Source organism: Brienomyrus brachyistius, unplaced genomic scaffold, assembly GCF_023856365.1.
Source record: "Brienomyrus brachyistius isolate T26 unplaced genomic scaffold, BBRACH_0.4 scaffold52, whole genome shotgun sequence".
In the NCBI taxonomy this organism is placed as follows: domain Eukaryota; kingdom Metazoa; phylum Chordata; class Actinopteri; order Osteoglossiformes; family Mormyridae; genus Brienomyrus; species Brienomyrus brachyistius.
This window is the reverse complement of record NW_026042327.1, coordinates 1795356-1820151: the sequence shown is the minus strand read 5'-3', so window position 1 is coordinate 1820151 and position 24796 is coordinate 1795356. Positions and strand designations below refer to the sequence as shown.

Here is a 24796-nt window from a genome sequence, read left to right as displayed (position 1 = left end):
AGGAGGGAGGGGGGGGCCGCAGCAGGCGACGTCCACCGACGCGCTGGAGTAGGGGGACCCGCAGGTGATGGAGGAGCCGCAATGGGGGAACCCGCAGGCGACCGACGAGGAGTCGAAGGCGGGACCAAGGCAGGGCTACGAGGCATTGGAGGGGGACCAGCAGGCTACCGCCGACCTGGAGTCCCAGGACCCATTGGCACCCCCCTAGCCCCAGCCAAGGCGAGCGAGGGCAAGCCAGGGGGCAGGGCGGGTGGGACCCTAACCCCGCGCCTGTGTCCTCTCCCCTTCCGGGACACTGACATGCGGGGTCTAGGCTGGGGTCGATCTCGCCTGGGCGAGGGCAGAGGAGACAGTAGGATGGTCCCCAAGGGGTCCCACTCGAGGTCCTCCTCTGCCAAGGAGGAAGGAGCAATAGTCCGATTGTCCGGGACCTCCTCAGGGACAGGAGCTGGGGGGACTGCAGAGGGGTCAGGAACAGGAGTCACAGGGGTTATAGTCACGGGCGGAGGCAAAGAGAGCACCTCGGGCCGAGCGGCTGCAGCAGGCGGAGGTGAAGGGAGCGCCTTGGGCTGAGCGGCTGCAGCAGGTGGAGGTGAAGGGAGAGCCTCGGGCCGGGCGGCTGCAGCAGGCGGAGGTGAAGGGAGAGCCTCGGGCCGGGCGGCTGCAGCAGGCAGAGGTGAAGGGAGCGCCTCGGGCCGGGCGGCTGCAGCAGGCAGAGGTGAAGGGAGCGCCTCGGGCCGGGCGGCTGCAGCAGGCAGAGGTGAAGGGAGCGCCTCGGGCCAAGCGGCTGCAGCACGTGGATGCGAAGGGAGAGCCTCGGGCTGGGCGACTGCAGCAGGTAGAGGTGAAGGGAGCGCCTCGGGCCGGGCGGCTGCAGCAGGCGGAGGTGAAGGGAGAGCCTCGGGCCAAGCGGCTGCAGCACGTGGATGCGAAGGGAGAGCCTCGGGCCGGGCGGCTGCAGCAGGTGGAAGTGAAGGGAGAGCCTCGGGCCGAGCGGCTGCAGCAGGTAGAGGTGAAGGGAGAGCCTCGGGCCAAGCGGCTGCAGCAGGTGGAAGTGAAGGGAGAGCCTCGGGCTGAGCGGCTGCAGCAGGTAGAGGTGAAGGGAGAGCCTGGGCCGGGCGGCTGCAGCAGGTGGCGGGACTGGCAGGTCCCGCGCAGGCGAGATGGGCGTAGCCCCTTTAAGAGTCCTGGGTACTCTAGGGATGGCGTCCCAAACTGTGCTGGCTCCCTTGTTGGTCAGCCATGCTGGAGGCTGCGTTATGTCCGACAGGGAGGACGGCGGGAGGATAGTCCCGGTAACGCGTGGCGCGACCCACCGCACCGTCCGGAGCTCGGCCAGCTGACGAAAGTTCTTGTGTACCTCCTCCGCGAGATGCACGTCCTCCTCGAGAGACAGCCGGTCCAAGATATCCCAGCTCTGGCTTACGAGATCCAACGCCAGGGGATCTTCCCGGATGCCGGGCTGGGCAATCCAAATTAGCACCTGATCGACAAGATCGAGGTAATCCTCCCTGGTCATGGAAGATGCTTTCTTTCGTGGGTCCGTCATTCTGTCAGGTTCGCTGGTAAGCGGGGTAAGCGCATGGGCAGGCAAGTGGGCAGGAAGCAGGCAAGGAGGCAAAATATGGGGTAAAACTGGGATTTAATAAGGGAAGGAAGATTACGGGACATCACTGACAACAACTAACATCAATGACGGACAAAAACTAAGGCAAGACATGGACTGAAATAGACGAGACTGGGCGACAATAATCAGACACAGCTGGGCAAGATCAGGGAAGCACATATGGATATTCAGGGGGCGTGGCACACACAAGGATCGGATGAGCCGGGCATGACAGTGAACTGTGTATAATTCAAGTACGCTATGATACAGTACTATACATAAAGTATACTTCATTGTAGTTTTGCTGCTGCATCTATTTGGCTTGGTTTTGGCAATTTATCATATTCTTTTATGAGTCTATTTGTCACTGAGAGAAAATTACTATTCTTTTTTTTTCCATATGTTGTCATGTTAAAAAAAGAAATTTAAGAATAAACACTGTAAGCGATCTACTTGATTACTATAAGCGATTTATTTAAACAGTGTTTGTACAGTAATGATTAAGTATTTTGATTCATATAAGTGGTTCATAATAATAACCACGAGAAATTTAAGCAGTATCCACTGTATTTCTGTTTATGAGATGTTGTGCATACATTTTCACCAACACATACTAGCCTCTCAAACACCATTCCCCAGGGTTATTGCAGGCAGCTCATGCATGAGATCGGACATCAGCATAGGTTTTAGGTTTTAGGTGAATAGGTTTTAGGAAAACTATTACTTAAAACCTTTTAGTGCCATTTAGGCGTATTTTTAGTGGTAAGATAAAATGCTTTGGGAATACGGGCCATGATCTGTTCTCCTGGATTTATGCTTCTGACTATGGGAATGTCCTACAAGAATTAACTGGGACAGTAGTAATAATAACATAGGACTCAATTCCATTCAGATGCTTTGTCTTGTAAGAAACAGTCCTTAGCTTTTTGGGGACACTGTGCAAGAAGGAAACCAAAACTGGCTGCTTTTTCTGCATAAAATCAACATCATATTTCATCCATGTCTTACACTAAGCATGACTGCAGATTTGAAGCATTTAATAATGGAACATCCTGACTTTTTCAAACAGTGCTATCTAAATAAAATTCTGCGCAACCCTGTGGAAGAGAGTTGGGGACACGAATGTAACCCAGTCACTACTTTTTATAGAGCCTTGACCTCACATCTTCCGTGCTTTTATTGGCTGGAGGCTACACACCTGCTGCCCAATGACTGATAATGAAAATTTCCAAACAGAGCAAAATAGGAAGGCAGAGGCACTGCAGACACTGGCAGACACTTCCAGTGGGTTACAAGTGATGATTGCGAGTGACTGTATTTGTATACATTGGGTATTTCTAATACTGCTCTGTTCTGTAGTCAGTCATTGTGTTATGTTATTGTCTGTTGTTACTCTGCCTGTGTTCCAGTTCTTTGCCTGGTTCCCTTAATATTTTAGTGTCTGGTTCCCTTTTAGTTGTTTTTTTTCTCCTGTTTAGTTCACATCCCTTGCGGTCCCTTTATTTCCTGTTTGAGTTTCTTCTCAGTTATTTAATAAACCTTTGTTATCTTGGAGCTGCATTAAAATAAGAATTTAAGCAAAATATATCTTTAAAAATGTAAACAATAAAAAGATAATAAACCAGCAATGAAAACTAAGCTAAGCTAGATTTCAAACGATAAAAAAAGGTAAATGGTAAATGGACTGCATTTATACTGTATAGCGCTTTTCTACTCCTACGAGTACTCAAAGTGCTTTACATTTTATGTCTCACATTCACCCATTCACACACTCATTCACACATTGGTGGCAGAGGCTGCCATGCAAGGTGCCAATTTGCTCACTGGGAGCAATTTGGGGTTCAGTGTGTTGCTCAAGGACATTTTGATGGGGTCAGGAGGAACCAAGGCTCGAACCTACAACCCTCCAGTTGCTGAACGATAGCACTACCTCCTGCACCACCATCTTGAAATAAAGAAAATTTGAAAAATGAAATGCATAATAACAGCATTCTGTACTCACATTAGCTTCTCCAGTTTGCAGCTGGGATCCTCCAGTACATCAGAGAGCAGCTTCACATCAGAAACTCTTGGGTGATTGCAGCTCAAATCCAGCTCTCTCAGGTGTGAAGGGTTTGATCTCAGAGCTGAAGCCAGGGAGAAACACCCATCTCCTTCGACTCTGCAACTTGCCATCCTGCAGAAATGAAATCAAAACATTGTTTCCTAGGGACATTTATTTTCTTGAAAACTGGTTGTATAAATCAAAGAGAGACTAGCAGTAATGGTCGACTCTCAGCAATAAGAGTATGCTGTTAGACCAGTGGGTAATGCTTGATGGAGGTTATCCATGACAGTATGGTATATGATCAGTTGGTAACACTTGAAGAAGGTTAGGAATGACAGTATGCTGTTAGATCAGTGACTTGCCCTAAAGTAGCCTTGGGCAATTCAGATCCAGAAGTTACAAATCAAGACGAAGATTCAAGATCATTTAAGATCAGCTGAATTACTAATGCACAAAGGACTGTCCTTAGCATTAAATTTGCAATGTAATACCCAGTAATACTGACCTCAGTATGTCCAGTTTAGAGTGTGGAATAACCAGTAATACTGACCACAGTATCCCCAGTTTACAATGTTAAATACCTAGTAATACTGACCTCATTACTGTATGTCCAGTTTACAGCATGCACTACCCAGTAATACTGACCTCAGTATAGCCAGTTTGCAGTGTGGATTACCCAGTAACAGTGACCTTAGTATCCCTAGTTTACAGTGTAGAATTCTCAGTAATACTGACCTCAGTATCCCCAGTTTGCAGAGTAGAATACCCAGTAATTCTGACCTCAGTATGGCCAGTTTACAGTGTGGATTACCCAGTAACACTGACCGTAGTATCCCTAGTTTACAGTGTAGAATTCTCAGTAATACTGACCTCAGTATCTCCAGTTTTCAGAGTCGAATACCCAGTAATACTGACCTCAGTATGGCCAGTTTACAGTGTGGATTACCCAGTAACACTGACCTTAGTATCCCTAGTTTACAGTGTAGAATTCTCAGTAATACTGACCTCAGAATCCCCAGTTTGCAGAGTGGAATACCCAGTAATACTGACCTCAGTATCTCTAGTTTACAGTGTGAATCCCCCAGTCCAGCAGAGAGCAGCTTCACTCCTGAATCCTGCAGGTCATTGTCACTCAGGTCCAGCTCTCTCAGGTGTGAGGAGTTTGACCTTAGAGCTGAAGCCAGTGTCCCACAGCATTTCTCTGTTAGTTTACAGCTGTTCAGGCTGAAAAATATAACATGGAGAGATACTGACATATCCACCATTTGTGAAAAATACAAAATATTAAATCAAGTGCTTGTTTTCAGGATAACAAGCAGCCTGGCTCATATTTAAAAATGAATTACAGTATGTAATGAAGACTGTACTGTGCATCCTGGGAATTTAGTGCACTCATATGATTTTAGTGCAGAACTTTTCCATTTAAATTCAAACTTCAGTTGCAGCAAAGTTCTCCACTCCATAATCGCAGAGGATCCACCCACATCTCTTGCCCAGACTTGTCCCTGACCACTTACCCCACCCCTTCCCAGCCTCTCCATCATGATTTACCAGGTAAAGACGCAGTGGAGGAGACTCCATGTGGGGAAGGCAGCCAGCCCTGACGGATTCAGCTCCAGAGTTCTCAAGGTCTGCACAGACCTGCCGCAGAGTGCGGCATCGCATCTACAACCTGAGTCTGCAACTCCAAAGTGTATCAGAACTCTGTAAGACATCCTGCCCAGTGCCTGAGCCCAAGATGGACACCTGAATGCCCATTCAGAACAGTGGCAATGGCATCGCATCTACAACCTGAGTCTGCAACTCCAAAGTGTATCAGAACTCTGTAAGACATCCTGCCTAGTGCCTGAGCCAAAGATGGACACCTGAATGCCCATTCAGAACAGTGGCAATGGCATCACATCTGATAAAGACCCTCGAGTGGCATCATCATGGTGGGTACATCACTGGACCTATTGCAGTCATTTATCTGCTGCACAGAGCTTACTCTCACCTGGAAAAGATGTGAACTGTGTGGGTCATGATCTTTGAATTTTCTAGTGCTTTTGACACCTCTGAACCCCTACTGTTCTGAGAAGCTGAGGGCAGCATGGGTGGATGACTTCCTGGTGTCCTGGATCATGAACTACCTCACCTGGTAATTAGTGAGTAGCACAGGTGTCCCACAAGGCACTGTCTTTCCTCCAATCCTGTTTACCATTACTCTCTACACTGCTAAATGCAACTTTGAGCCGTTCAAATTTTTGTTAGTGCTGTTTTAGTTTCTGAGATATAAATGTTTGTTTACATTGTGACGTCATCAGCCTGAAGTCTTATTTAACGTGCAACAAGTCAGAGGGTTCATGGAAAGGTAAAGATTTCACCACGCACAGTGCAAGCAAAACGCTCTGTTCTGTGATGTGCTTTACCACTGTAAATGGCACACAATCACTTTTCACGTGGCAAGAGTCACTTCCCATACTGTCATTTTGCTTTTTCACTCCTACATCTCAACAATTCAACGTAACTGTGCTGTGATGAGTTTATAGAACTGATGATAACCTGGGTCAAGCCTGCACGTAACGAGGCAGTATGTAATGGTCAGTCATTTGTGAAAATATCTAGCTCGATCCTGAAATGCAGTATCTGGCTGGCAGGGCTGACTAAGTCTACGTACAGCTTTGTCACGGAGTCATCAAACGCTCCACCTTCTGTTAACATGAGAAACACGAGCCTGAGCACTATACGGCGATTATGTAAAGGCATAAACTGAGAAGTATAACTCAGAAAAATAACAGTACAGACAATTTTTATACAGCACAAACTATTTAGACCGGTTCGGAGGCAAATGCGGGGCCAACTTAACAGCGGAGTCACGTGACCATGTAAATAAGCAATATCTCTGCACTGAAGCAGCACAAAGGACAGTTTTAACGGCACAAGCAATTGCGATCGATCTGGTGGAAATCAGACACAAATGGGAGGGGATGGGTAACCTTAAATTTATCTATGTTAAATTTCATGTGTCAGGTATCAGCCCATTTGCTGCTAGATTAGTATCTGCTACACCACCCACCTCGTCTGAAAATTAAACTAGTTTACTGTATGTATTGGTGTAAATATCATTAATGTAAATTAGGAAAAGTAATGGTCCAAAAATTTAACCCTGCGGTACCCCACTATGAACACAGGCCCACTGTGACATTCTGCCATTGCTTCCTGTCTGTTAACCAGTTTTCGATCCGAAGCTGCTACAGTTCCTAAAATCCCTGCAGCTTTGAGCTTAAGCAAGAGCCTTTTGTGGGGGATGATGTCAGAGACATTCTGAAAATCTAAGTAGATCACGTCGTACACTGTAGGCCTTTTTGTGATCTATTTCTCTGGTAACTTCCTCAAAGAACTAAAGTACATTAGTTAAACAAGATCTACCTCTCCTAACTCCATGTTGGCTATCCCTCAGAATGTTATTTGAATCCAGATAATCTACCATTTTCACTTGGATTATAACTTCTATTACTTTTCCAGTTATGCAAGTTATACTGATTGGCCTATAGTTTGCTGGGCTACGTCCATCCATCCATCCATCCATCCATCCATTTTCCAAACTGCTAATCCTACTGGGTTGCGGGGGGTCCGGAGCCTATCTCGGAAGCAATGGGCACAAGGCAGGGAACAACCCAGGACGGGGGGCCAGCCCATCGCAGGGCACACTCACACACCAATCACTCACACATGCACACCTATGGGCAATTAACAACTCCAATTAGCCTCAGCATGTTTTTGGACTGTGGGGGGAAATCAGAGCACCTGGAGGAAACCCCACGAGAACATGCAAACTCCACACACATGTGACCCAGGCGGAGACTTGAACCCGGGTCCCAGAGGTGTGAGGCAACAGTGCTAACCACTGCACCACCATGCCGCCCCCTCTAGTTATACAGTATAACAATATTAAAACAAAACATGTGTGCAATGTCCTCATTCCTAAAAAACAAAGTTGATATGTATACCTCCTTAGTAAAAGTGAAAGGGTGCAAGTGTAGCACTTCGTGTGTGTGATTTGCCTTGCAGCCATTGCTTTATATTAAAGTACCATTTTAGTATTTGTTCTGTCAAACAGGACTGACCTCAGTATCTCTAGCTTACAGTGTGGGATACCCAGTAATACTGACCTCAGTATCTCCAGTTTACCACTAGAACTGCCAAATCTACGCGTATTTTCGTAAATTCCCTGGGCCTAACACCTACTAGCATCCCTGCTGAGAGTTTCTTGGGCCATTGTCCTCCTGCTTTTGTTGTGCAAACACACCTATTACCTGTGAGGCCTGGCACATTTGCATTTTTTTTACTCAGAGCAGCTAAAATCCAAGGCAGGCTAAACCTCTGTGTGTGACATGGAAACCTTCATAAAAGTCTGCCATATCTATACCAAATATCCCACACACTGACTGACCTGCAAATATGAAAGACACACATTCACAAAATATATGGAAGCACAAGTCTGTTTTATTTATAAAAAAAAAATTGAGTGTTTCAAACTTTGCAGTGTTTGCAGACCCAGTGACCATCATCCCTGCATTTGGCGCAAGTGAATTTGTAACACTTTGCACTGGTAAACCTGCTGCAGTTTCTGTTGCAGTTCTCCTGTACCTGACACTGAGTTGTCCATACAAGTCCTGGCACAGCAGCAGCCTTCCTCTGTCCCCATAGCCTTTTGTGGCATCAATTGGCAATGGAGTTCCTTGGCTAGATGACTCAAAAATAATCTTCTTTTGCCTTCCCACCCTGTACATGCCTTGTACAGAACGTAGGAATTTGCCACCACCAGGTCCAGCATGTTGTAAAATACAGCTACTGGCCACCTGCATGTTGCTGCTCTTACGGAATACATGCGCGCCATTTGGTCCAACACATTTACACCACACTATAACAGCGGAGAGAGAGAGAGTCATGAGTGTATTTGCTTTTTTTCTACCTTCTTTCTATATAGGCCTGTATAGTACATATCAGAAAACATTGTAGCACTGATGTAAAATTATACACACATTCACATACCTTCATGTGGTTATAGTCTGTTATCGTGTTGGGTTTCCTCTTTCTGCCTTCACAGATCGCCACATATTGGTCCAAAGAACTCAGAACACACACAATCTTGTTTTTTTAGGTGCATAAATTGTCAAGGAGACACTGCCACTTCTAAGCACTGACGCGGAGAATTCCTCTTGCTGTGCAGTGTCCTTTGAAATTGGAGGAAGTTCATACCAAACTTTATTCCCTGTGCTCAGTAGTGTTGTTTTACGCTGAAGCAGTCTGTGTGACAGTGCCAGTGAGGTGAAGAAATTGTCCGTTGTGACATTTCTCCCGTCATCCAGAAATGGCTCCATCAGACTCATGACCATGTTCTCTGCCAGCCTCTCCCTTTTCTGGTGACTGGGGTCCTTTCCCAAGTTAGGGGACACGTTGCAGACGTATTTGGTCTCCAAATCAGTGGCCATCCAGAACTTGATCCCAAATTTGTCCGGCTTGGATGCGATATACTGCATGGACAATGAACCTTGGTCGAGAACAGCTGTACATCTATGTTCATGATTTCTCCTGGAGTGAAACTTTCAGCACAGTTCTTGGTGAAGGCTGGCAGAGAACGTTGTCATGAGTCTGATGGAGCCATTTCTGGATGACGGGAGAAATGTCACAACGGACAATTTCTTCACCTCACTGTCACTGTCACACAGACTGCTTCACTTTACTGGGCATGGTGAATAACGTTTGCCGTGAACTTCCTCCATTGGCAAAGGACACTGCACAGGGAGAGGAATTCTCCACGTCAGTGTTTAGAATGGCGCGCATGTATTCAGTACGAGCAGCAACAAGCAAGTGGCCAGTAGCTGTGTTTTACAACATGCTGGATTTGGTGGCGGTGAATGCCTACGTTCTGTACAAAGCATCTACAGGGTGGAAAGGAAAAAGAAGATTGTTTCCGATTCTTCTAGCCAAGGAACTCCATTGCCAAATACAGGGATGATGGTCACTGGGTTTTCAAACGCTGCAAACACAGACTTTGAAAGATAGACAGACTGTGTGGGACAGTAACCACTGAGACAAAAGGCAGAAAGATGACGAAGAGATGAACCTGGAACTGAGGCACAGATACATCAATTTTTACATGAACAGCCAAACATGCAAAGCTGGAGAGATCACACAAAAACAAAATTCAATTTTGGTGTTATAATTCAGTGATGGCCAATGAAAATGAAATGACATTTTATTCTGTATGTGTATGAGCATGTCAAAAACCATGGACCATGACTTCACTCAGCTTATGACATTTATATACAAACATGCATTGGAGACTGAAGTGTTAGCATGTTTTCATTTTATTCATTTCATTCTATTAGCAACTTTTCATTCTATTTTCACTCAATTTGTTTTATAAATAACACAGACTTGTGTTTCCATATATTTTGTGAATGTGCGTCTTTCATATTTGCAGGTCAGTCAGCGTGTGGGATATTTGGTATAGATATGCCAGACTTTTGTGAAGGTTTCCATGTCACACACAGAGGTTTAGCCTGCCTTGGATTTGAGCTACTCTGAGTAAAAAATGCAAATGTCCCAGGCCTCACAGGTAATGGGTGTGTTTGCACAACAAAAGAAGGAGGAGGATGGGGCTGAAGACCTGCGAAAATCACAGCAGGGGTGACAAACACCTTGGGACTCTCAGCAGAGAATAAAAACTCGGCAAATCTAGTGTTACAGTGTGGGATACCCAGTAATACTGACCTCAGTATCTCTAGTTTACAGTGTGGGATACCCAGTAATACTGATCTCAGTATCTCTAGCTTACAGTGTGGGATACCAAGTAATACTGACCTCAGTATCTCCAGCTTACAGTGTGGGATACCCAGTAATACTGACCTCAGTATCTTCAGCTTGCAGTGTGGGATACCCAGTAATAGTGACCTCATTATCTCCAGCTTACAGTGTGGGATATTCAGTAATACTGACCTCAGTATCTCCAGTTTACAGTGTGGGATATCCAGTAATACTGACCTCAGTATCTCCATCTTACAGTGCGGGATATGCAGTAATACTCACCTTAGTATCTTCAGCTTGCAGTGTGGGATACTCAGTAATACTGACCTCAGTATCTCTAGCTTACAGTGTGGGATACCCAGTAATACTGACCGCAGTATCTCCAGCTTACAGTGTGTATTCCTCAGTTCAGCAAAGAGTGGCTTCACTCCTGAATCCTGCAGATAATTGTCACTCAGGTCCAGCTCTATCAGGTGTGAGGAGTTTGATCTGAGAGCTGAAGCCAGTGCCTCACAGCATTTCTCCGTGAGATTACAACTGTTAAGCCTGAAAAAGAAAATATTTTAAGACACAGACACATACACAGCCTACACATTGTTAATCATACTGACTCAAAACATACTGAAAACAATAGCTTGGTTTAATAATAAGCAGTAAAGGCCTCCCACTTACATTCATTTCCCAAATTGCTGCAACAATACTTGAAGCAGTCATCTATAATACATTATAGATACCTTCATAATGCATTATAATGGCTGGTATAAGAGACCTGGATACAAGGATGAGATCGAACAAGGCAGCACCCGGGTCACCATGACAAGTAACTGCTTACTCTAAACCTCTACTTTACCAAATTTGCCTTTTCCTTTACTTAAGTATTTGGATTACAGTCCTTAAGGACCTGTATTACAGTGCACTTGAGACGTCAGCACTCTTATCAGTATTAACAAAAAACTGGACTTACTGCACTCCATCAAGAAATAAAAGAACTTAAAACCAGACTTGAGTTTTCTCATAATTACATTACAACACTGCAGAAAAGCAACAATGAATGAAGTACCTCTGTAAAAAGCTAAATGGACGAATTGCATTGTAACTAAAGGAAACAAAGATATGAAAGAAACCATCCTTGATCTGCAGGCACATAATATGCATGACGATCTTATTTTTCAGCACTTCATCGGAAAATAGGCACAGGCCTATTATCGCCAAATTAGAAAATTTTAATCACAAAGAAATTGTTAAAAGTAAAGGAAAAAGACTGAAAGGAATGAAATATGGATTTAATGATCAGTATCTCCAAGAAAACAGCCAGCGATGGAAGACACTGTACCCTCTCGTTAAAGAAAACATGAAATACAATAAACACGCCGTCTTTATTATAGATAAATTATACATGGATGGTCATCTTTACCGGGACTCTAAAACACCACCATGGCTTTTCTAATAAACTTCAATCTCCATAATCACCTGCCTTCCACATAATGTTAACATGCCTTCTTTCTGTGTCTTTAGTGTTTTACGTCGTTCTCTCTAACGTCATTCATTCCCATCTTGTGTTTAGACTTTGTATGGATTCCACAAAGAGAAGCAAGATGACAAGCACACTCTTATTTTGTCTTCATATTTTCTCTCCCCAGCTTTCCCACACAGAGACGTTTATCACAGATGTAGAATATTCATATATTCAGATGTAAGTAATAACAATATGGCTACACAGCCTATTAAATTAGTCACATGGCATGTATGTGGTCTTTGCACACAGAGTAAAAGAATCAAAGCTGTTAGTCATTTCACAAAGTTAGACACTGACATGCTTTTTGCAAAAAGATCTACAGCACATACAGCCCCCTCCACAATTATTGGCCCCCCTTGTAAATATTTGTAAAAGGGTTAGAAAAAAATCCACCTTTTGGTGAAGCAGCTTCATCTCACAGTGAAAAAAATTAGAAAAATCCAACCTTTCATTGAAATAAATTAATTCCAAGAAAAACAAAAATCCTTCATCAAGAAGTAATTGTTTTTAACAAAAACACATTTACCATAATTATTGGCAGCCCTGCAAATTACAGTGAACACAATGCAACTGAAGCATATTTTCCCTGTAAATTATACATCTTTGAGTTGATTGGAGTGAATAGGAACCTTTAAGCTGTTATCCATGACTTCCTGAGTAACTGGGGTACAAACATGAGGAGACACAGAGGCCAAATTCCCTTAGTCATCCATCAACATGGGAAAGATAAGAGACACACAGACCAAATGAGGGAGAAGTGTGCTGACCTGCATAAGTCAGGGAATGGGTATTAAAAAATAGCTACTCACCTTAAAATGCCCATTTCTACTCTTAGCAGAATAATTAAAAAATGGACAACAACTGGAACTGTTATAATCCTGGGTGGGTCGTGCACTAAGGTGCCCGGAGCACAGACAGAAGCACAGGATGGCAGAAGTCGGGGAAACACGAGGTTTTAATGAATAGCAAAGCAAACGCAGACTGACAATACAATGACCGAACTGAGGAAACAAACTGAAACATGGACTAAATACATTGGACTAAGGACTGCAACAGGAAACAGCTGGTGAACACCGGGAATCCACACGGGGCTAACGAGAGGGTTATGGAAGAGAAGGTTAATCAAGTTTATTAGAGAGGGTTACGGCACATGGAAGGAGCGGACGATCGGGGCAGGACAGGGTGGAAGAGGACCCAAGTTTATTTTTCCGCCTTGAACAGTGAGGAGGATCATAAGAATACTGGAGGAATACTGTGCGCAATTAGTGCTCTGTGTGCTTCTAGCTGTGTTACAGAATAATAAATATATACGATAAAAGAGCCCATTTCATGTGCTGGCGTTTCTTTCCATTTCGGTTCATGAGTTGATGAGCCCATGAAACATCCTCAGACGGTTGGGTCTGATGTCTTGACCCACTGCTCAGTTCAGCAGCCAGGGCAGTAGCCATACTTGGGTTGGTTCTGCTTTCCCCACTGTTGGCCAAGGGAGACTGTAGGCTATTTTTACAGACATGGACCGTTTTACCCTGCGAGACATCTGAGTCTGTATGATTTTCATTTTGCTTTAGAACCATGGTTTTCTTTCTCTGCCAAGGCAGGGTAGTCCTGTTAGCCTTCCCTCTCACTATTACCGCATTCAGTCTAGTGGCTCATCAAGGTAGCTAGATCGCAGAGAACTCTAGGCAGTTTCGGGCACCACCATGCCACCCCTCACATATACAGATTTGGACAAATTTGTTGGTACCCTTCCACAAAAAAACACAACTATCTCTGAAATAAATTTGCCGATATTAACTAACCGACAAAAGTTTACTGGCATCCCTTATTGTTTATTCCACAAATCAGACTTTGCTTTTGATTATTGATTCAGTTTACAATTTTATACAATTAAACAAACGAAAGTGGCATAGACGAAAAAAGATCCATCCATCCATCCATTTTCCAAACCGCTTATCCTACTGGGTCGCGGGGGGTCTGGAGCCTATCCCGGAATCAATGGGCACGAGGCGGGGAACAACCCAGAATGGGGGACCAGCCCATCGCAGGAAAAGAACTTAATTTAATATATTGTGGCACCAACTCCTGCAGTAATTACTGCCAATTAGCGATCTCTGTACTTCACAATGAGGCGTCTGCATTTGCCAACAGGAAGTTTGGCCCCCTCCTCCTGATCAACTGCTCAAGCTGTCTCAGGTTTGAAGAGTGGCGTCTCCACTCTTTTAGAGAATTTTCCATATAAGTTCAATAGGATGAAGATCAGGGTTAATCAAGGGCCATTTAAGAATAGTCCAATGTTTTTTTCCCATGTCATTCTTGAGTGCATTTAGCTGTATGTTTTGGGTCATTATCTTGTTTGAGGACCCATGACCTGCGACTGGGGCTGAGCTTTCTGAGACTGGGCAGTATGCTTCGCTCCAGGATGCCTTGGTTGTCTTGATGCTTCATTGTGTCCTGCACAGATTCAAGGTTCCCCATCCCAGATGTAGCAAAGCAGCCCCAAAACAAACCCGAACCCCCTCCATGTTTCACAGTAAGTATGATGTTCTTTTCTTTTAAAGCTTCATTTTCCTTCTGTAAACATAGAGTTGATGTGACTGGCCAGACAGGACAAAGGACATTCTCCCAGAAACTTGGGGCTTGTCATCATGCTTTTTGGTGAATTCCACTCTGGCTTTTTTATGTTTTCCTGTCAATAATGAAGCCCCCCTGGATCTTCTTCCATGGAATCCATTACTGATAAAAATGCGACAGATGGCGTGATGACGTACCTTGACCCTGAAGCTCAGCTTGAGTGTTTTTTATGCATTCCTTCGCTCTTTCTGCCATCTGCACTTTCCTTCTGATCAACCTGGGGTTGCATTTCCTCTTACGTCCACGTCCTGGGAGGTTGGCTACAGTCCCATGAACCTTATACCTTTTAATAATATTGGCAGCTGTGGTCACAGGAACGTGAAGCTGCTTGGAGATGGTCTTATAGCCTTCACCTTTAACATGGTATCTATAATCTCCTTTCTGATCTCCTCAGACAGCTCTCTCCTTTGCTTTCTCTGGTCCATGTTCAGTGTGGTGCACAGAATTATACCAAAAAACACAGTAGCTTGTTCTTTCCCTTTAAATAGGCTGAATGGCTGATGACAAGCATGAAGGCACCTGTGATACTAATTAAAGTTAAATACTTAGTTTGAAACATGACATGTCTCTTTAGGGGTACCAACAAATCTGTACATGTCTGTATATGTCATCCTGTCTCTTTCTTTTTTTGCAATTTGTTTCTTTCTTGATATATGTTGATATATTATATATATTTTGAACAAAATCTAAGCATTTGATGATCAGTACTGACACACCACAGCACACAATAATGAAATGTGTCCTCTGTATCTACCCCATATGGGACATCGTGATACAGCAGGAGGCAGCTAATTCAGCGCCCAGGGAGCAGTGCTGGCTCAGGGTACCTCAGTGGTGCTTCGCTGGGCAGGGATTCAAACCAGCAGTCTTTTAATTATAAGTGCACTTCCCTAACCATTAGGTCACCACTGCCCACACCTGCCTCTATATACACACACACACGCACACACACACGCACACACACACGCACACACACATGCACTTTCTTCATTTGAACTGATTCAGACACCCATCCCCCTTCTGCATTCCAGAGGGATCAAGTCATAAATAAGCCAAATGGTGCCTTTTCACATCCTTACATCGAAGGGATTAATTAATGTGCGTGTTGTTAAACACGGCTATCACATTACTGAAATAAGCCAGAGTTAAGCACAAAATTGAAAATCACAAATGTTTAACGTGTTATGAAACTAATGACCACTGATAAAACTGACCTAGAATTAAGATGTGCTGTTTGTAATTTGGAATGGAACTTCTGTACTGTAAGACTTATTTAAAAGTGTCGCTACCTGGTGATGTACAATTTAACCGCTTGTACTGTGTACTGATGCAAATAACCAACATCTTCGGTGTAATTTAAATTATAAAGTAATTAATGCAGATGATATGATATGCAAACTTCCAGATTGAGATATCATGTTTGGTATGAAATCGACGGAGAAATTCTCATAAACCTAAATCTGATCATGGACTGTAACTTAATTGCACATATCTAAAGTTAAAAATTGTAATTAAAATTAGCTCTAAAGTTGTTTCAGCATATTGTCATAAATCCATCGGAGCACTATACAGACCCCTAGGTCAGGCCTCTAGTCTGAGATCCCGGTTCATCGATCTGAGTGTCCAGTTCCCAATGATCAATATTTGTGGACTTTAGACTTTAAACTCACATACTGGGGGTGGAGCAGAACCAAAAGAACCTGCATGTAGACCAGTCGCGCCCGAAGGGGGGTGAAACCCACAAACTACAAAGAAGCTGCCAGACGCAGAGAGCTGCTCCAGACCAAACTCCCCGCCCATCTCTCAATCTTCTCGTCACCTCCAATAAACTCCCAGAGACTCCATCCACAACCACTTACATAAACTAACTTTCATTCATTTACTAATCTAATCTGTTTTGTTCATCTACCTTGTAATTTTGGGTCACGTGGCAAATGACCAAGCCACCAGTCCCCATAGGCTATACTTTTGGATAGCTTGCATTTTAATGGAAAGACTTCTTTGGCCACCCTTCACCTGAGAGAGGTCGTGATTGGTGAGTATATTTGTCTGGAGATACAGTACAGAAGGTCTCTCTCAGACGACATGCTTAACTGACGCTTAAGACCACCATAATGGCCTTACAGTATGCATTCACATAGGCCTAGCTGCAGTTCAGAGAAACCCCTCGACTGCTAGGGCAGCAGAAGCAGATACTGAGGCAACAGTGAAGCGATGACTTTATCTGCACCAGGGACCAAGCCGACACTCAGTCAGATCAGTTTTACAGATAGAACAGAACTGGCGGGAACAGAATTTTCAGTCCCTTAGCATGCAGACATTTTAAACCCTGTGGTCCACAGAGATCTGTACAGTAAAGTGTGCAGAACAGTACAGGAGAAATTCATTTCTCATAGCTGATAGGCGGCTCATGTGATACGAGAAGGTGCCCATGTAGCAGATACATAAAATAATGGATGTATTATGGGATGTAAAATTGGGATGTTTAATGGATGTAAAATTATTTTAAAACAGGCAACACTTGATTTGGGTTTCTTTGACAGAAAATGCTCCATAGTATTAAGGCTTTGACACAGGCCTTGCTTGGCCAGCTTGCATTTAGAATCAGCTGTTTTAGTGATGTAGCCATTATGTGGAGTGTCTGAAAGGACTGTATTTAGCATTGAATTTACAGTGTGGAATACGCAGTAACACTGACCTCAGTATGTCCAGTTTGCAGCGTGTAAAACTGAGCAATGTTGACTGGGGCATCTGCCTTTCATATCCTGGGCACCGTTTCTCTGTCAGCTCATTGTCTCTCAGGTCCAGCTCTCTGAGGTGTGAATCTGAGCTGAGGGCAGAAGCCAGCACCATACAGGATTCCCAACTCAATTTACAGCTGTTCAGCCTGCAAAAGGACACAGCAGAACAAGCTTTTATTTTCAATACAACAATCAGCACAGCTTACGTTTCAAAATAAAATGTGCAGAGATCTCTGCCTCCTGATAGAGAGGAGAGGTGAGAGGGAACTTTTATTTACTGAAGTCAATTGATCATTGAACGAGTTTGTAGATATTTCCTCAAATCCTTATTAATTTTATTGCATTTCAGCAAAGTACAGCAACAGGTCACACTGTATGGATTTTTATGGACAGGCTTGGAATCCACAAATGGCACAAAAAGAAAAACACAGCCTATTGAAAAGAAGTAAAACCACTTACACAGCATCATATGCAATGTAAATCCTCCCATAACATATTCACACCAGTGAAATAGCTCCCACTGCGGTCGTCAGCCATCTTTCGGACAGCTTTCCCCAAACTGACTAGTTACTCTGAAAGGAGGACATGTAAACATCCCCAGCAGCCAATGCAGGCCAGTCAGGCTGTGTTAGTTTGATGGAGAATTACATCAATATAGTGCTTTTCAAGACACACAAAGGGCTCTAAGGACCAATGGGGAGCCACTTCAACCACCAGCACCGTGTAGTACCCATCTGGGTGATGCGATGGCAGCCAATCGGAGCCAGCTATGCTCAATACAAAGCAGCTAAGGTGGTGAAGGGGCAGGAGTAGGGGATGTAGGGGATGATTAGGAAGCCAGATCTGATAGGGCTACAGTGGGCAGTTTCAGCCAGGACACTGGGACACCCCTCCTACTCTTTTGAAAGATGCCCTGGGATCTTTTATGCTCACAGAAAGTCAGGACCTTGTTCTTACGTCTCATCCAAAGGACAGCATCATTTTCACAGTTCAGTGTCCCCGTCACTGCACTGGGGCACTGGGATCCACAATGACCACAGGATGGGCTAACCTGTTGGCCACAGTGTCCCCGTCACTGCACTGGGGCACTGGGATTCACAATGACCACAGGATGGGCTAACCTGTTGGCCACAGTGTCCCTGTCACTGCACTGGGATCCACAATGACCACAGGATGGGCTAACCTGTTGGCCACAGTGTCCCCGTCACTGCACTGGGGCACTGGGATTCACAATGACCACAGGATGGGCTAACCTGTTGGCCACAGTGTCCCCGTCACTGCACTGGGGCACTGGGATTCACAATGACCACAGGATGGGCTAACCTGTTGGCCACACCAACACCTCTTCCAGCAACAACCCATCTTTCCTAATTGGTCTCCCTTCAAAGTACTGGCCAGGCCCAATCCTGCTTGAGTTCAGATGGATTGCCTGGTCTGAACTACAGATGGTATAGCTGCTGACAACATTTTTTCATTCCAGCCCAGCTATTGCATGACTTTGTTTATGTCACAATTATCCTAATTATGAAATCAAGCCACTGTTTACCAGAAAAAAAGTTGTGACACCTCATTGCTGGTAAGGATGAAGTCTGACTGGCTCAAACTTATATATTTAAAATAACATGGTGCAATGAGACAGTGGGCAGGACCTGCAAGGTTTGGGGTTCGCCCCCCTACTGCTTCTCTGCTGTGTGGCGAGTTTTCTTCATGTTCCTGTGTGCACTGTTCTCTGTTTGCTACAATTTTCTTACACAAACATGCAGTTTGGCTAATTTGTGTCACTAAATTACCTGAGCTGTGTGTCAGTGTGTGTCCTGTGAGAGAGCAGCATCCCAGCCTGGGTGTCATCCTCTCTTCTACCCTATACTGCATGGGACAGGATCTAGGCTTCCTGTCCAGGATAAGCAGTTTGAAGGTGGACATATGGATGAATGTAAAATGCATATTCTGTACTCACTGCAGCTTCTCCAGTTTACAGCTGGGATCCTCCAGTACAGCAGAGAGCAGCTTCACTCCTGAGTCTCCTGGGTGATTGTAGCTCAGATCCAGCTCTCTCAGGTGTGAGAGGTTTGACCTCAGAGCCAAAGCCAGGGAAGAACAGCCTTCTTCTGTGATACTACAGCTGGACAGCCTATAGAAAGGAAATCAGAATATTATGGACAAAGTACAGGTGGCTGTTGACCTGTCAGATCAGCTGACAAAGGCTGTTTCCACCCTAATCTTGCACACCTGCATCCCACGAATGAGCCCCACTGGCTCACATCTGGGAAGGTTCCCCCAGGAGCTAAAAGGAAGGTTCCCGCAGAAGCCTCTTAACAAGCATCTGGCCACTGCCTCCAACCTGGCTGTGCTGTAACACCTGTGCTGACACCATGACCAAAGCCACGGCCTGACTGGGACCAGCGATTGGCCTGGACCACCCAGAACAGACAGCCCTTCAGCACCCCCCCCCCCCACCCCCCCCCTTTCCCCCATCCCAGGTCTCCCTGTTGCTGATAAAAAGCTGCCATTCGGGGGTAATATTCTGCACTTGGGTTTGCCTGAGTGCCTCTGTTCCTGCAGCTGCCACACACTGTTCACTGAAGGTCATCTTTTAGCCTCAGTGACTGTTTAGTAACAGACATAAAGGACCAGGTCAGTCCAAAATTAAGGCAGATGCTATTTGCACCCAGGTGTCAGTAGCCAACAACGTGATTCCAATGAAAATTACACAGCTAATGCTGCTGAATCCAGGCAGTTTTTATTGTGTCCCCCCCCTGCAAAAATAATCTAAAATTCTCCCCATGTGCTATAAATATTGTCATGATGCAGAGGACAAATGACTGAAGGGCAGGTGCTGCGATGAAACAAAAAGGTGTTTTATTGAATGCAACAGAACAAAGACTGGAAATGAACTTGTGAGGGATCAAATTGGGAGCACTGGAAGGCTAGAGGGCAGACAAAACAAGAAGGTTTGACTAACGAAGACGGGACAAACAAAACTGTTCCCAGCTGCAACTCAGCTGCTCCTATGTCAGTCTTGAATTTTCGCGCCTCCCAGTCCTGGGCTAGTCATTTGTGTCATTGACATCATGCTGTGTGATTTCCTGTTTCTCCAGGCCTTCCCTTTTGATCCCCAGTGATGCTTTTGTTTGCCAGTTCCCTGGCAGTAAACCTTTTGTTGCCCTCATATCTGCTCCTGCGTCCTCCAAGTCGGAGTAATTTGCACAAGTCCGATATTTGGATCGGTATCAGCACAGATTCATATTTATTAGACGGATATGGTATCAGCCATATGTGACCATTTTTGCAGCATTGAAGCTGAACGGTAATGATGCCACTCAGTTTATTTCCCACTCAGTGGGTGTGAACGCAGTGATTTCCACCTGCTGTGACATCAGTGTAAGAACATCAATATTAAAGTATATTAAAGTAGCAGTTTAGTATTTGAACGTCAAACATGACAGATCTTAATATCTCCAGTTTACAGTGTGGGATAGCCAGTAATACTAACCTCAGTATCTCCAGTTTACAGTGTGAATCCCCCAGTCCAGTAAAAAGCAGCATCACTCCTGAATCCTGCAGGTTATTGTCACTCAGGTCCAGCTCACTCAGGGGTGAGGGGTTTGACCTGAGAATTAAAGCCAGCACCTCACAGTATTCAGCTGTGAGATTACAGCTAATCAGCCTGGAAATGAAAATATTTTAAGTCATTTACCATGTAGAGATTTTAAAGCCTGTGGTCCACACAGATCAGTACAGTACAGTGAGATCTGATTACAGGAGAGATTCATCTCTCATAGCTGACAGGCGGTTGATTTGACACAGGAAGGTGCCCATGCAGCAGGTACCCAAAATAAAAGGATGTATTATTGGCTGAATTATTTTAAAACAGCCAACACTTGATTTGGGTTTCTTTGGCAGAAAATGCTCCATAGTATTAAGGCTTTGACATAGGCCTTGCTTGGCCAGCTTGCATTTAGAATCAGCTGATTCAGAGATGTAGCCATTATGTGGAGTGTCTGAAAGGACTGTATTTAGCATTGTATTTACAGTGTGGAATACGCAGTAACACTGACCTCAGTATGTCCAGTTTGCAGCGTGTAAAACCCAGCAATGCTGGTTGTAGCCTCTGCTGTTTAAACCCTGGATGCTGTTTCTCTATTAAATCTGGCAGCTCATTGTCTCTCAGGTCCAGCTCTCTGAGGTGTGAATCTGAGCTGAGGGCAGAGGCCAGCACTATACAGGATTCCCAACTCAATTTACAGCTGTTCAGCCTGCAAAAGGAAACAGCAGAATAAGCTTTTATTTTCAATACAACAAGCAGCACAGCTTACGTTTCAAAATAAATCAAAATGTGCAGAGATCTGTGTCTTTGGGTAATTTGAGATGAGAGGAGAGGTGAGAGGGAACGTTTATTTACTGTTGGTGGATCCTACCTCAAATGCTTATACTTTTTATTGCATTGCTGTACAGTTTCAGCTGACAAAGTACAGCAACACAGGTCACACTGTATAGAATTTTAGCCACAAAATACACAAACGGCACAAAAATAAAACTAATTTAAAAGACAAAATAAAATAATTCCACAGAATCATATACAATGTACATGTAAATCCTCCCATAACATATTCAGACCAATGAAATAACTTCCTTTGCAGTTGTCAGTCACCTTTCTGCCAGCTGTCCCCAAACTGACTAGTTACTCTGAAAGGAGGAGATGTGAACATCCCCAGCAGCCAATGCAGGCCTGTCAGGCTGTGTTAGTTTTCCAGCCCAGATATTGTACGGCTTCTTTTATGTTACAGTCATCCTCATTATGTAATCAAGCAAATACTTACCCGGAAAAAAACTTTGACTCTCCCATAACTGGCAGGGTTTAAGTCTGACAGGCCTAATCTAACAGGTATTTAATATAATATGGGCCCCACAAAACAGCAGAGTGAGTTGCCTCCAGGGTTTGAATCCTACTGCTTCTCTGCCGTGAGGCGAGTTTTCTCTATGTTCCTTGTGTTCTCTCTGTATGCTGCAGTTTCCTCACACAAACATGCAGTCTGGCTAATTGGTGTCACTAAATTACCTGAGTTGTGTGTCAGTGTGTCCTGTGAGAGAGCAGCATCCCAGCCTGGGTGTCATCCTCTCTTCTACCCTATACTGCATGGGACAGGATCTAGGCCTCCTGTCCAGGATAAGCAGTTTGAAGGTGGACATATGGATGAATGTAAAATGCATATTCTGTACTCACTGCAGCTTCTCCAGTTTACAGCTGGGATCCTCCAGTACAGCAGAGAGCAGCTGCACTCCTGACTCTCCTGGGTGATTGTAGCTCAGATCCAGCTCTCTCAGGTGTGATGGGTTTGACCTCAAAGCTGAAGCCAGGGAAGAACAGCTTTCTTCTCTGATATTACAGTTGGACAGCCTATAAAAAAATAACAAGATCTTGGACAAAATCCAGGTGGCTGCTGACCTCAGCCAGCACCATGAACAGCAGTGACCTGTTTAAATTGTAAGGTTTTTGTTTTAGACCAGCTGTCAAATGCTGCCTCCACCCTTATCCTGCACATCCAGCTCCCACAAAATTCTAAAAGTCTCTCCATGTGCTATAAATATTGTCATGATGCAGAGAACAAATGACTGAAGGGCAGGTGCTGCGATGAAACAAAAAGGTGTTTTATTGAATGCAGCAGAACAAAGACTGGAAATGAACTTGTGAGGGATCAAATTGGGAGCACTGGAAGGCAAGAGGGCAGACAAAACAAGAAGGTTTGACTAACGAAGACAGGACAAAAAACACTGTTTCCAGCTGCTACTCAGCTGCTCTAATGCAGTCTTGTATTTTAGTCCCGGGACCCAGTGAGCCCCAGTGGTTCACATCAGAAAGGTTCCCTGAGGAGCTAAAAGGAAGGTGGCCACTGCCTCCATTCTGGCCGTGGTGCTGTGACGTGGCGCTGTGACGTGGCGCTGTGTCGTGGCGCTGTGTCGTGGGGCTGTGACGTGGGGCTGTGTCGTGGGGCTGTGACGTGGGGCTGTGACGTGGGGCTGTGTCGTGGGGCTGTGACGTGGCGCTGTGACGTGGGGCTGTGACGTGGCGCTGTGTCGTGGCGCTGTGACGTGGGGCTGTGTCGTGGGGCTGTGACGTGGCGCTGTGTCGTGGGGCTGTGACGTGGGGCTGTGTCGTGGGGCTGTGACGTGGGGCTGTGTCGTGGCGCTGTGTCGTGGCGCTGTGACGTGGGGCTGTGTCGTGGGGCTGTGACGTGGCGCTGTGTCGTGGGGCTGTGACGTGGGGCTGTGTCGTGGGGCTGTGACGTGGCGCTGTGTCGTGGGGCTGTGACGTGGCGCTGTGACGTGGGGCTGTGACGTGGCGCTGTGTCGAGGCGCTGTGTCGTGGCGCTGTGACGTGGCGCTGTGTCGTGGCGCTGTGTCGTGGCGCTGTGACGTGGCGCTGTGTCGTGGCGCTGTGACGTGGCGCTGTGTCGTGGCGCTGTGACGTGGCGCTGTGTCGTGGCGCTGTGACGTGGCGCTGTGACGTGGCGCTGTGACGTGGCGCTGTGTCACACCCTGACTGGGACCAGCGACTGGCCTGGACCCCACAGACCAAACTGCACCTCCCCCTTTTCCTCCATGTCTGTTTTCCTTCTTCCTGATAAAAAGATACCATTTGAGGGAAATCTGTTGTTTTTATCTTTTTGATGACTTTTTAATTCTCATTTTCAATCTGCACTACACTTTATGACCAGGTCAAATTCCTGTGTATCCTGTGCGTGCTGTGAATAAACTGCTTCTGATTGTAATGGCCTTATTTCTGAAAAACATCAAAAAATTTTAACTTGAAATCTATACTTGGTTAGTCGAAATGAAATTATGTGAGTGAAGCAGTTCACTTGTGTAACTTGCTTTGCAGCCATCACAGAAACACTATATATTAAAGTACCAGTTTAGTATTTGAACTCTCAAACATGACTGACCTTAATATCTCCAGTTTACAGTGTGGAATACCCAGTAATACTAACCTCAGTATCTCCAGTTTACAGTGTGAATCCCCCAGTGCAGCAGAGAGCAGCTCCACTCTTGAATCCTGCAGGTCATTGTAACTCAGGTCCAGCTCTCTCAGGTGTGAAGAGTTTGATCTCAGAATTAAACCCAATGCCTCATAGCATTTCTCTGTGAGATTACAGCTGTTCAGCCTGGAAAACAAAAAATATTTTAATAGAGACACATACATAACCTACACATTGTTAATGCTACTGACAGAAAACATTAAACCAAGCTGCTGTTTTCAGTATAACAAGCAGCAACGGCCACTGTGCCTCCTCCACTTCACTGTAAACCCAACTAATTTCAGGCTGGAATAAAGTTAACTCAAAACTTTTGAGGTAACTCATTACCACATCATGTGATACGAGAAGGTGCCCATGTAGCAGATACATAAAATAATGGATGTATTATGGGATGTAAAATTGGGATGTTTAATGGATGTAAAATTA

At 45.0% G+C, this 24796-nt stretch overlaps 2 protein-coding genes across 3 annotated transcripts in view; one reads left to right on the top strand and one right to left on the bottom strand.

The window, feature by feature from the left end:
• Positions 1-24796, top strand: part of LOC125723828 (NACHT, LRR and PYD domains-containing protein 12-like) — a 189832-nt gene that overhangs the window by 116321 nt on the left and 48715 nt on the right. The gene's annotated exons all lie outside the window — the stretch shown is intronic.
• LOC125723900 (NACHT, LRR and PYD domains-containing protein 12-like) overlaps positions 3589-24796 on the bottom strand; it is a 67301-nt gene continuing 46093 nt past the window's right edge. The window contains exons 13-21 of the mRNA XM_049000727.1: positions 24323-24496; positions 22558-22731; positions 21392-21589; positions 20827-21000; positions 19291-19464; positions 17291-17479; positions 10818-10991; positions 4704-4877; positions 3589-3782 (exon numbers count right to left, since the gene is read on the bottom strand). Of these exons, the coding sequence (XP_048856684.1) occupies positions 3605-3782; positions 4704-4877; positions 10818-10991; positions 17291-17479; positions 19291-19464; positions 20827-21000; positions 21392-21589; positions 22558-22731; positions 24323-24496 (1609 nt within the window). The 3' untranslated portion in view covers positions 3589-3604. The remainder of the gene's footprint in view (positions 3783-4703; positions 4878-10817; positions 10992-17290; positions 17480-19290; positions 19465-20826; positions 21001-21391; positions 21590-22557; positions 22732-24322; positions 24497-24796) is intronic.